Source organism: Callorhinus ursinus, unplaced genomic scaffold, assembly GCF_003265705.2.
Source record: "Callorhinus ursinus isolate GAN/ISIS: 27379988/994484 unplaced genomic scaffold, GSC_fseal_2.0 scaffold24, whole genome shotgun sequence".
Classification (NCBI taxonomy): domain Eukaryota; kingdom Metazoa; phylum Chordata; class Mammalia; order Carnivora; family Otariidae; genus Callorhinus; species Callorhinus ursinus.
Genome location: NW_027397086.1, coordinates 28,132,654 through 28,146,579, shown reverse-complemented (window position 1 = coordinate 28,146,579; position 13,926 = coordinate 28,132,654). Strand labels below are relative to the sequence as shown.

At 35.0% G+C, this 13,926-nt stretch overlaps 1 protein-coding gene across 1 annotated transcript in view; it reads left to right on the top strand.

The window, feature by feature from the left end:
- STX17 (syntaxin 17) overlaps positions 1-13,926 on the top strand; it is a 65,334-nt gene that overhangs the window by 3,027 nt on the left and 48,381 nt on the right. The window contains exons 2-3 of the mRNA XM_025888597.2: positions 4,357-4,542; positions 9,375-9,440. Of these exons, the coding sequence (XP_025744382.1) occupies positions 4,357-4,542; positions 9,375-9,440 (252 nt within the window). The remainder of the gene's footprint in view (positions 1-4,356; positions 4,543-9,374; positions 9,441-13,926) is intronic.

Sequence of the window (13,926 nt, the reverse complement as noted above, 5' to 3'; positions counted from 1 at the left end):
AGTGAGAGAGGGAACACAAGCAGGGGGAGTGGGGGAGGGAGAAGCAGGCCTCCCACTGAGCAGGGAGCCCGATGTGGGACTCACTCCCAGGACCCTGGGATCATGACCTGAGCTGAAGGCAGATGCTTAACGACTGAGCCACCCAGGCGCCCGACACAGAACTATTCTATCACCCCAAATATTCCATTACGCTTAAAAAAAAAAAATGTTACAAGGAAATCAACTCTACAGAAGTTTGAGAAATTTGGCATTTTTTTGTGTTTTGTCTTGTGTTTTTCATAGGCCTATTTGACACAGTTGTGATGTTAATGTAAATGTATTTTTTATTTTTGTCATATCAGAAATATGTTCCAGTTTTTTGACTGAAAAATCAAGAAATGCTGAAATACAATTACTTGTTTTTCAATATATTTTAACACCACGTTTTGTATGTTGGATTACATACCTTCCTTTAACAACTTACAAACCTTATTTGAGCTATTTTATGATTGGAGCTACTGCTGGACAACTTTCTGTTTCTGTAACATCATGATTTATGTAATTATTTGAATGTTATGTTCTCATGTTAGTGTATGTAGGCATTTTATTATAATTTTATAAAAATGGAAATGGTGGAGAGAAGAAAAAAATACTGGCCAGGAGGAGACCAAGAGTTGGAAAAGTCTCTTGGGAGGTTCTTGGGGCAGAATGTCTTCCCTGATAGATGATTCTTACGAGGCAGTAGGTTTTCCTTGGACGCAAAAAGGTGAGGGACAGAATCATGCATAACTCTGACCTGGAAATACCACTTTTGGAACTGAAAAAATCTATCATCATAGCATAGGGGAACAATGCAAACAAGTCAAATATCTAATAATTTTTTTTTGTTACGTATACTATAAACTGATTAGTGGAGGAGAAGACAGACTCATTAGAGTTGTATATCAAATGATACATAAATTTTAGAGGCAGATGGGATATAAAAGGGCATCTAGACAGCACATCATTGCAAAGCCAAAAGTAGAGATTGGGTGATAATACTTAGATTATATGGATCTATTTACGAACACTGTATTTTCTTATTCAAATAATAAAGTTTTTGTTCAGAGGAGTGGCATGTTGCAAATGGTGTTTTCGGTATATTAATTGGTGGTAATCTGTGAGGAAAAATTGGAGATGGGAAAGAATCTAAAGGCGGCCAATTAAGACACTTGTAAGGTGCTGTGCATATTGCATTGTTTGGAATGATGGGATTAGAAATGATGAAGGGATGTGTGAAGAAATATTTTAGTTCCATCAGCATCTATTGAGAACCAGGTATGGTTAAAAAAAAAAAAAGGAATGGTGGTAGATAAAAAGATAATCTTCCTATGGGATATAACTTGCATGGTAGAAAAAAATGCAAGCAATATGATAAACTGGGAACATTCTGAGACAAATAATTGATAATTTATGAGTCTTTTATATATATATATGTTAAATATAATAAGGAAAAGATATCCCCTGTAGTAAAATAGATACATAGCACTAGCAGGCAGTTCATAAGAAGAATTGCAAATGGCTAATGAATCAATGCCACCAGTAATTTAAGGAATGCAAAATAAAACAATAATTAGACACCATTTTTGAAGGTCTAAGGAGGAGGATAGTACCATGTATTAGTGGGAATATGGGTAATTGGATATTTTGATATGTTGCTAGTGGGTATGTAAACAGGCACAACCTTTTGGGACATTTGGTATCAAAGCCTTAAAAAAATGTGTGTGCCTATTTGATTTCTAATTACTTATTTTGAAGAAACAGATGGTAGTATGGATTTATGTGTAAGGGTAATTACACTGTAGTGCAGTATATAATAGTGGAAAATTGTGCACAACCTAAATAGCCAACAATAGATGATTGATTAAATTATGGAGCATCTATGTAATGTAACACTATGCTGCTACAAAAGATGTAGAAAAATAGTAATTTACGTGGAAAGATTTGTATTATATTTGATCAGAGTATTCAAAATAAATCCTTTCATTCATTCATTCATTCATTCATTTATCCACCCAGTAATAGCATACTTTATTATATTCATAGCTCTTTGGCATTCATCTCCTTTGGGTTTATTTTATTGTTAAAGTGTGCCTTTTAGTTGTTCTTTTAATGAGGGGGCTTGCTTATAAACTGTTATGTCTGAAAATGATTATTTTGCCTTCACTTCTGAATAATAATTTACCTGGGTATATACCAACTCTCTCAGCACCTTGAGGATATTCCTGTCTTTTGATATCTTGCTTTGATGAAAAGTTTGCTGCTTTTGTTGCTTTAGTTTATCTTTATCTCTGGTTTGCTTTTTCTGAGATTTTTTTGTTTGCCCTTCACGTTCTGCAATTTCCCTACCATGTGTTGGTAAATCTTTTTTTTTAATTTATGCCACTTGGGGCTTATGTGCATTTTCAATTTGAGGTCTTGCATCTTAATTCTCAGCATGTTCTCTTTGAATAATGCCTTTTCACCACTTTCTTTCTTCTTCCCTTATGGGACTCCTATTTGTTATTGAGCTTCTCATTTTATCTTTTATGTTTTCATCTCTTTATTCCTCTGTGTTCTGACTGATAATTTTCCAATCAATAATTCTCCCTTCTGCTACATAGTTTATTGTTTAGCCCATTTTTGAGGTTTTTATTTCTCAATTTGTACTTGGTTTTTCAGATTAGCCTACTACTATTTCATAGTATTACCTGATTTTTAAAAGGATTCTATTCCTTCCTTTATATCTTTGAATATTTTTAACTAATTATTAATTATTCTTTTTAGATTATTATCTTTAGTCCCTTAGCCATGAATTTTCCTGTTGTGTTGGGTCTGTGGACTCTCAGCAATGAACTTCTCTAGGTATCTCCAATTCCCATTCACTACTGTACCTGTTGAACTCTTATTTTTGGTGTGTGGAGATTTCCCTTTTTTGCTTTCAAGCTTAAACATAAAAACCAAGTTACTAAGTTGATGAGATAGTCATATAACCAACACTTCTAGATTTTCAACTGTGAAAGAAAGAGAAACAACATTATTTTAGATTTATAGTTCTTAATGCTTCTGCAGTGATGTCTTTTTTTTTTAATATCATAAAAGCAATGGACTCTGTCCTCTGAAATAACTCAAAAATACATTCACAATTATTCATAAAGATTCAGGGACTCCATAAAGTGTATTTGCGAACGTCTGTCTGTATGGACCCTGGTTTAAGACCCCATAACCCACTGGGATTAACATAGTCAATTTTTTTTTTTTAATACGGGAGAGGTTGTGGGCTAATGAGATGGCATGAAAGCAAAGTTGCACAACGGTGATTTAACAGTGGAGCCCTTTATTGATGTAAAATCTAACGTGCACAAATTTATGAAGTAGATATAAGTAAATTTTCTCCAACTGAAGCAGGCATGGGGTCCTGGAGCCTGCTCATTTGCTGTCCTCTACCCTCACGTACCCTGGCCCCAAAAGCATACTCTTGGACATTTTGGAACACTGGTAGGAAACTCTTGGTGAATTAGAAAAAGCATTTGAGGGGCGCTTGGGTAGTTCAGTCGTTAAGTGTCTGCCTTCGGCTCAGGTCATGATCCCAGGGTCCTGGGATTGAGCCCTGCATTGGGCTCCCTGCTCCGTGGGAAGCCTGCTTCTCCCTCTCCCACTCCCCCTGCTTGTGTTCCCTCTCTCACTGTGTCTCTCTCTGTCAAATAAATAAATAAAATCTTAAAAAAAAAAAAAAGAAAAAGCATTTGATTGTACTTTCAGGAATCCTGGATTCTTATTCCAGCTCTGTCACTGGTTATTTGTATTGGTTGCAGACAACACTAATCACTCTCTAAGAAAGGGAAGAGACAGTTTAAAGGACATCAGTGAGAAGAGTTGCATATGATGTTATAATATATTTGAAGTATATAATTACATAAATTAGGTCAGAAATGGGAGTTTGATACAAGCAGAAATGTTAGGAAATTTTTTCTTTTGATTTTGCCATTTGACATCTTTTTAAAAAAGGTTAGTCATTGTTCAGGATACATTGGGAAATGAAAACTTGGACAATAAACTCATAGTTTAAAAATAAAAAAAGGTATTTAAGTGTATATGTTCTTATTTGGAAAAGAACCTGGAAAGACATGAAAAGAGAGATGATTGATTCTATTTTATCCTCTTTTTTGTATTTTCTAAACATTTTAAAGTGCATATACATCTGTAGAAAGAAAAAGGTTTCAAAATAAAAGGTTTCTTAAGTCAAGTTCAGAATTAAGTTGAAATATATATTTAGAATAAATTATAAAATTACCTCATTGTTGGCTTTTAAAAATAATAGAAACTGATTAAAAACATTCTTAAATATTTCCCTTTTAGATTTTTCTATGTGAGTGGAGAAGACAGTTGCTGCAAGTAGAAGTGACACAATATTTTTTTAGGATGTCTGAAGATGAAGAAAAAGTGAAATTACGCCGTCTTGAACCAGCTATCCAGAAATTCATTAAGATAGTAATCCCAACAGACCTGGAGAGGCTAAGAAAGCACCAGATAAATATTGAGAAGGTGGGTTTTTTTCATTTCCTACCACAAGAAACAGTTGCGAATTCTGACTTATATTTGTGCATTTCAACTAAATTTAGAATATTAGATAAGAGGCTTTGGTAAAACATCCATCTCCTATTGATTTAGTAACATTCATTTTTTCATCTGGGTTTTTGTTTTACAAATACACCTCATATTATTCTTTTTTTAGGGAGGGATATAAGAATAGAAACTATACCTTTTAAGTTGTACATATTGACATATTAGGCGGTTAATAATTAAAATGCAAATTGTTTGATAGTGCACCATAATGTGAAGGCAGTGAACTTGGCTAATGGGCCTGCCTTAATTTCCTTCACCCCATGGGAAGTTTTTTGAACTTTGGTATCTATAAGTAACTCCTATCCTCTTCAGGTGCACATAGAGTTAAGAGGTAAATCATTGTGTGATATGAGGGAATTTCCCAAACTGACTTCTTCCCTTTGAGGAAAGCCCCAAATTGAGAAATACCACCTAGAGGTCAGTTTAGGAAATAAGTAGAGAGAAGAACTAGTCTCATGGATCATGGTAAAGGTTGCATAGAATCTGGACTGGCCAGCGTCTGGTGGCATAGCTGTGGCATTCATGGGAACGTCGGGTTTACTGAATACTGAGCATTGACTTGGCAGATTATATCATTTTATTTGCTGTAGGTCAGTAGGATTTGCTCCTTCAAAAAGACCTCCCCAGTATAAATTTCAAGCTGTGTGGCCGGCCCTCCATTAATTTTTTGCGGTGGGGGGGGTGGGGTGGAAGTGGTCATTAAGCCTTTCAGTATAAACAGTATTTGTCACCCTCACCTGAGTACCTTATACAACTAAGAGTGTCAGCTTTTTTCCGCCCCAAAGATACCATCTGTTTTCCTAGTATTTAAGTCTTTCCAAAAAGTATAGAAAATAAGTACCAGGAATATTAAGATGAAAATTTCAATGCAAGTATGAAGCTATCTGGAATTCAAGATTGCTATTTTGTCATCTCTTAAGTTTTTCTTTATTCATAGACAATAAGTACTGTGACTTTTTAGGGTGGGAGAGTTGTCTGGTAAACTGGTTATTCTTGTCATGAGTAGAAACAAATTACAGGGCTCCATGCTTTGATTAATGAGGAGGGCTCGTTCTTTTAGCACTATAACAATATAGAAATCGAGTTGTTTACTTTGGTTGATCATATCTGGGTGGCCGGTTGGTAAGGTGTGTTTTAAAGTCCTGAGCTTATATCAAAGCCCTCAGTTACAAAGATGACTAGAATTTGGCAGTTGAATTGATTCTGAAAGCTAGACATAGGTGGACTATGGCCTATTAAGATAATTTCTTTCCTTTATTGCCCAATATTACCTTTGAGGTTTGACATGTCTTAGATTTCCCATTTCTTGTACTTATTCTATATAAAGTGCCTGCAGTCATACCCTCAGATCCTAGCCACATGTACCACCCGTCAGTCATCAATGGAAAAGCCAGAACCCTGGGAACAAGGAAGGTGGGGATAGGAAAGGATTTATTATTGAGAGTTGGTTAGTTGTGCCAAACTTTATAAGAAAATTATTCCAGAGTTATATTGATCTTTCTCTGCCATAACATTTTTCCTTTAGCATTTTGTGAAATTTTTACTTAATGTGAAATTTTTAGACAAAATCAGAATAATTACAATTTACAATATAGGTGATGTCTGAAGCTAAGCAAACTCATGCTGATCTGTGTTTTATTCTGTATTCTTGATCATTATACTGTCTCTAGGATTTCTAGTTTTACCATGAAAGTGACTTTTTAGGTAGAAACATTTAAAAACTGCCGTGTTCACTGTGGACAAAAGAGTTAAGAACTAGGTTTGGACTCCAGGTGTTTGACAGTGCCTCACTTTAAAAAAGGCATATTCTTCCTGGGGGAAGGGTGTAGAAAGATAAAATACTTATTATGTTAGCCATCAGTCATCCAATATGAATTTAAAAGAAGAAAGTCACACTGAAGGGAAATTGAAGGTAAGCCTTGGTGGAGTGATTCCCCAACATCCTTAAACAATGAGAGTAGTGTGCTGTGGACACCTGGGACTGTATTCCATAGGTCCTTCAGTATTACATTTTATTACACATGATAGATTAGAATGCAGTGCTGAAATTTGAAGTGTTAGCATTCAGCTTTCTTGGCTAACGTAAGATAGGCTTAAACATAGTTAACAGAAACAAGATCATATGCTTGGAACATGATTTTCTTTGTTTCATATTGTAAGGTTAGGAGAAAACTTACTGTGTAGCATGTACTGTGCTAGTATATGGTTAAAGTACAAGTGGCAGAAAACCCTGAAATAGTGTATTAAATCAGATAGACCTTTTTTGTTTTTGCTTTATTTTTAACTGCTCATAGTTACAGAGACACTCCAGGCTGCAGTGGCAGCTCAGCAGTCAGTAAAGACCCGGGCTCTTTTTATCCTGCTCTCTGATCCTCAGCTTGTTTCTATCTTGCATGTAAAATAGCAGCTCCAGCCTCAGCTATTACATCCACATTCTAGCTAAGATGAAATAACGAGAATCATATTTTTGCTATGTTCTTTTTTTCTGTCACTTCTCTTTTTTCTCTTTTAAAGAGAATCTTCCTGTTCTTGTTTCATGGATGCAGTATCATAGCATCTCTCTGGTGGTTTTATTATTATTTTTTAAGTTTTTATCTGCTTCTTTGTTTTCCCTGAGTTTCTTTATTCTTTCTTCCCTTTTAAATTTATTTCTTGCTTTCTCTCCCCTCACCTCCCTCCTTTCTTCTTTGTGTCAGCCTGCAGTATTATGGGCATTGCTTGGCTAGCTGTTGATATTTAAGAGTGCTAATTGGAAAGTATTTGTGTGTGTAGCAGGAAGTAGGTGGAGTCTTGTTACCTGGAGGGGTGAACAGGTGAAGGATCTGTTTTAATGGGGAACCACAAGATACTCTTCTGGAATGTGGTCTTCTGTGGTGATAGGGGCAGTGTAGTTGCTTGGGCCTGCAGAGAGCATTGGTAGACTACCTCTTCCTTCATAAACTTTCAACCAGTCCTTCCGCCCCACCATACACATACATAGTTGAGTTTTAGAAAAGAGCAGAGATAAATGCTTGTGTTCAGTCTTCCAGGCTTAATGAGAAGGGAAGTCATTAATTACAAGAAATAAATGTATGTCAGCTTTTCCTAAGTGTTGGTGTTTGCTGTTTCTTTTGTTGTTAGCACTGAAAAGTTCATAAAAAATAAGGTTTCTGATCCTTAAGAAGTGTACAGTCCAGTTAAGGAAATAAGTAATATTCAGAGAATAATAGTGACATATAATTGTGAAAATGAGTGGCATGGACTGTCCAGGTTAGGTATGAAGCACAAAGTATATGGTACAAAATCAAACCTAATCAGTCTCATTGAATTGTTTTATATATATATAAAACAAATTTTATGTATATATAAATATATATATAAAACACTCACTTTGATCACTTCATGTATAAGAACCTTATAATATACTTCCAATTCCTCTTCCAAGGTCTTTATAGTATTAATGTCATATAGTTTGCTTCTGTGTATGTTATTACCCAATAATACATTGTTGTTATTTTTATTTTAAACAGAGTTTTCTTTCAAAGAGATTTTTAATTTTTTTTTAAAGATTTTATTTATTTGAGAGAGAGAGGGAGAGTCGGGGCAGAGGGAGAGGGAGAAAGTCTTAAGCAGACTGTGCACTCAGTGTGGAGCCTGAGGTGGGGCTCGATCCCATGACCCTGAGATCATGACCTGAGCCAAAATCAAGAGTCCCCATGCTTAACCAACTGAGCCACCCAGGCGTCCCCCATAAAACGTTTTATATGTACCATTTTCAGTGCTCTTCATTCCTTTGTGTAGAGCCAGGTTTCTCTCTGGTATCATTTTTCCATCAGCCTGAAGGACTTCTTTTTTTTTTTTTTAAGATTTATCTATTGAGAGAGAGAGAGAGAGAAGGAACTAGCGGGAGAGGGAGAGAGAGAGAAAATCTCAAGCAGACTCTGAGGAGCCCATCAGGGGACTCGATCTCATGACCTGAGGTCATGACCTGAGCTGAAATCAAGAGTTGGATGCTTAACTGACTGAGCCACCCAGGTGCCCTTACATGGGGCATTTTCATGTTTCTGTCCTTTCACAGTATTTCTAGGTTTTTTTTTTTCTTTCGATGTATACTATACCAGTGATACAGTTATCTCCTAACATTAATTATTTGGATTTTTTATTTCAACCAAGAATAGTTTGGTGTTGATGTTTATACAAGTATTGTGCCATAATGTTACCACATTTTGCTATGGTTCCTGTCAAATGAAGAATTTTCCCATTATCATGCTCATAAAGTTTCGCGGTTGAAACTCTGAAAGCTAAACATTGCCTTGGTAAAAACTGAAGCATGTATATTAAATGTTCATTTTCATTTTTGTGTACTTTCTAATCTGCAGTATTAATGTTACTTTTTCTCAAAGTCAGATTTTATTTTTAATACATTGACAAACTTCTAAAATTCTTCATAAATAATATTTCATGAGCACTCTTAATCTTTTTATTTTTCATTCTTTTACATTCTCATTATTTTTTTCATCTCCAAAGAATTTGCAAGACAGAGTACACTGTCTTTTTTCAGCAAAATAAATTTATTTCCTTTACCATTTGCCAGAATGTTTTTGAAGATTTCCTACTTGTTTTGTCATTGGACAGTTAATTGTCACTATTAAGTCAATAACTTTAGCTGGTATGTTTAAGTTTGGTTAGGTGAGTGGGGATTTTTGTGGTAACTAGAAGTAATAAGTTTAGTAATTAAAAAAAAAAAACTATCTTTCCTCTCTTTTGTATAGTACCAAAGATGCAGAATCTGGGATAAGTTGCATGAAGAGCATATCAATGCAGGACGTACAGTTCAGGTAAGGCTATTACATTGTTTCTAGTAAATCAATATGGAAAAGACAGTCTTAAGAAAATTTTGTTAAAATAACTACCCTTGTGGTTGGATCCTTTTATGCATGTTTGTAACTATTTCTTTAAGGGTGCATTTTTAGCAGGATTTACTGAATCAAATGTCATACATATTTTTAAGATTCTGATTCATATTACCAAAATTTCCTCCAGAAACAATGTATCAACTTATACTCAAAATCATCGCATTTTCCAAAAACCTTACCACCATTAGTATTACCCATTTCTTAAAATTTTGCTGATTAGTAGTTAAAATACTGTTGCTTTGTTGTTTTAATCTGGAGTGTTTCTTTTTATTGCTTTGAATGGTAAAAGTTTTTTTCATATGTGCCTTGGATAGTAATATTTCTTTTGTAAATTTCCTGTTCATGTCCCCTGCATATATTCTGTTGTCTTTTGCAAGAGTTTTGAATAATTTTAAGATATTGTTCTTCTGTCTATAATACCGTTACAGTAACATAATGTTGCAAATATTTTTTGCAACTATTGTTTTTTTAATAAATATTATTTTAAATTAATTTTAAAAAAATCATGTATTTACATAGTTAAAAGCCAAATAAAGTTAGAAGGCTTTACCCTTCTCCGTCTCCAAGTCCTACTTGGAAGAAACCACTTTTAATCATTTTGGCCATTTTCCCTGGTATTTAGCTCTTTATTCCTTAATATCATGTGTAGACTGGTATTAATCAGGTTCAGGCATTATCCCTTCTTGCCATAATAGGTGAGATCTAGCTTTTTATTCTGCTTTTGTACTTCCTTTCTCCTTACACAATTACATATATTGTAATTTTTGGTTAAATTATAAGTATTTCATTATTTTGATTACAAAGATATTGTTTCCTTCTAAGTCAAATAGTGAGATAGTATAGTCTTTGCTTTTTATGAAGTTAATAGTTGTCTCTTTTTTTTATTTCCTGGCTCTCTGTGTATTTGTAGTTAATTTTTTTCTAAATGCTATCAATAATAATTTTCATATGCTCAAATATACTACGTTCCATTCCTTATCCTGAAGACTCCATCCTGTAGCCCTGATCCCAGTCCCAATCTGGACTTAGTTTGTTGCACAGCTGCTGTTCTGGGACTTCCTTCAGCTGCTCTTCTGTGTTGGGTCCCTGTTTTCCTGGATATCATGTCTTAGTCATTTTTGGTTTACTCCATTGCTTTGTTGGAGTACATCTTATAGTAGCTCTCTAAATAAGGGTACCTTGGAGATAAATTTTTATGTTGTTATGAGTCTGAAAAATACCCTTCTTCTCCCCTTACATGTGATTGCTAATTTCAGTAGGTATAGAATTCTAGTTGGAATTCTCTCAAATTTGAAGGTTCTCTAGTTTAGTGTTGCTCTTAATAAAGCTGATACCTGATTTCCCAATTGTATGAGATCTGTTTTTCCCCCCTCTTTGGGAGCTTTTGTAATCTGTTTAATCCCTGGTGTCCTCAAATTTGATCATGATGTGCTTTGTGTTAGACTCTTTCAATCTAAAAACTACGTTCTTTATTAGTTCTGGGAAATTTAATTATTTTTTAAAGACTTATTTATTTTAGCGAGTGTGCACTAGCAGGGGGAGGGGCAGAGGGAGGAAGAGAGAATGCAGACCCCCGCTGAGTCCAGAGCTCCACAATGATCCCAGGATCTTGAGATCATGACCTGAGCGGAGATCAAGAGTCAGATGTTTAACCAACTGAGCTACCTGGTGGGAAATTTAAATTATTTGATAATTTATTCTTCTGCTTTTTTTTTTTTATCTTTAATTGCAGGAGTCAGCAAACAGTGGCATTTTCCTTGGAGGAACCTCCAAATATCAGTAGCTGGAGGTTCTGGTTTAGTTTTCTAGAGAAGAATCCTCATTCCCCTAGGGCAAGTAGACATTTATTTTTCAGTTACAGAAGCAGGCTAAGTGAAAGCTGCTAGGCTTTCATTGTTCAGTACAGGTTTTCACATAAATCTTTTAGCCCTGTGCCTGGTGTTTGAGTCTCTACAGTTTGTTTCTCCAAAGAGTGCATCTGTGGTCTTCTTGCATCTCAGAGGTTTCTATAGCTGCAGTGTAGTTAATAGATTGGAACAGAGTGAAATGAATGCAAGAGATTCTTTAGGAGAGATTACAGAGATATTGGAGATGGAAAAAAACAGATTGACATGAGGTCTGATAGAAATTTGACTTACCTCTTTACATATGTATTTTACTGCTTGCTAACTAGATTATAGACCTGAAGATCAGGGATTGTGTGTCAGCTGTTTGCATATTCCACAGTACCTGGTGTTCAGCAAGATTCAGTGTTTATTGAATGGTATTAAGCACTTAAATGTCAGTGAGATTATTATGACTAGGATTTCTTACCATCTTCACTGTTCAGTAGGTCAGTAAAAATCACTTATTTTCTTGAGACAATGGTTATAGTCAGTGTTTATTTACTGATTAAAGAATATATATATATTTACATTATTGATCTCCATCTGGCACAAAAGATTTATGTGTGCCATTAAAACAGATTGAAAACTGTTTTTAGATGTAGGTATTTGCTTAGTTTTATTCATATATGCTCTGAATTTTCTGTCTAGGGTAGTTCTTTGCTAGTTCATAAAACATTTTTGGACAATTTCATGAACAGTTACAATAGATTTTCTAGATTTCTCATTATTAGAGCTATCATTTCACTTTCATTCTAGCATCTTTGTTGAAAAGCAGTTCTTAATTTAAACATAGTCTAATTTGTCAGTCTTTTGTTTTATGGTCATGCTTTGGGTGTCTTGTTCAAGGAATGCTCTCTATCCTAAGTATCAAGAAGATACTTTCTTATATTTTCTATTGAATTTTTAAAATGTTTTGCTTTTAACATTTAAGTCTTTAATCCATCCAAAATTGATGATATAAAGTAGATACAAATAAAATTTCCTTTATTCCATTTGGAAAACCAGTTGTCTCTCACTATTAACTGATTTCTACAGGGATGTTTACATATCACAATTCCATATATATCTGCATCTGTTTCTGGTCTTTTATTCCACTGGTCAGTTTGTCTATCTCTCCATCAAGTTCTGCACTATCTTAATTAGGATAGCCTTGTATAAGGCTTGATATCTGGTAGGACAGTGCTTCCATCTTACTTGTCCTTTTCAGGAGTGTTTTGGCTATACTTGGCCCTTTAGTCTTCCATATGAAATTTGGATCTGCCTGTCAAAGTCCATACACAATCTTGTTGGGAATTTGGAAATTGCATTGGATTTATCCATGTATATAGAGAAAATTGACGTGTTTATAATGTCCAGTTTTCCTACCTGTGAATATGGTATATTCTTGCACTTCTAATGTCTTTTTTAATATTCTGCATACCAATTGTGGTAGATTTTTAAAGATACCTGCAAATATTTCTTCCTAGTTGGTATTCTACATTATGACCGTAGAGTATGAGTCCCTTCCTGTTGAATCTAGGCTGAGGCAGAAATGATGCTGCCTGATTTCTGAGGCCAAGTCAGGTCAGGTGGCTTCCACTGGTTCTCTGAGGGTGCTTGCTCTAGGGGAGCTTTGCCATCATGTGAAATGTCCAACTATCCTGAGACCCTTTTGTGGGAGATAGCTACAGCCACAACTGAGCTTTCAGGAACTTGCAGCCTTAAGTGCCAGCCACATGAGTGGGCTATCTCAGAACATTTAGTGCAGTTGAGCTTTCAGATGACTGTAGCCTCAATGGGTACCTAACTCAGCCACACGGGAGACCCCAAGTGAGAATTGCCCAACTGAGGATGTCCTAACTTTATGGACTACAAAATCATTAGCAAAATCAAATGGTGATTTTAGGCCCTTAAGTTGTGTAGGAATTTGTTATGCAACAACAAATGACTGGAATACAGTGAATACAATTATTCATCTGTTTCATCTATCTGGTGTTAAGTACTTTATAGTTTTATAGGGTGTGTGTGTTTGCGGGAAGGTGTTAAATGTCTTTCTTTTAAATTATGCTTTCTAATTTGATGGTGTATATAGAAATACAATTAATTTTCATATGTAGATCTATGGCTGATTATCTTTAAATTCTCATTATTTTGAATAATTGGTCTAAATCCCTTTGGAGTTTTTATTTATATATATTTTCTTAATAATATTTTTCTTCTTTTGTAAGATCACCCATTTTTCCTGATTTCTTTCTAGTTTTGATTCTTATGTGTGTGTGTGTTTCTTTTTTTCCCCAAGCTGGCTTTCTAGTTATTGGAAGAAACAGTTGGTTATAAACAAGCTTGTTCAAATTTCTTTTTTTTTTTTAAGACTTATTTATTTATTTTAGAAAGAGTGTGTGTGTGAATGGGGGAGGGGCAGAGGGAGAGGGAGAAAGAGAATCCTCAAGTAGACATCCTGCTGAGTGCAGAGCCTGATGTGGGGCTTAATCCCAGGACCCTGAGATCATGACCTGAGCCAAAATCAAGAGTTGGACGCTTAA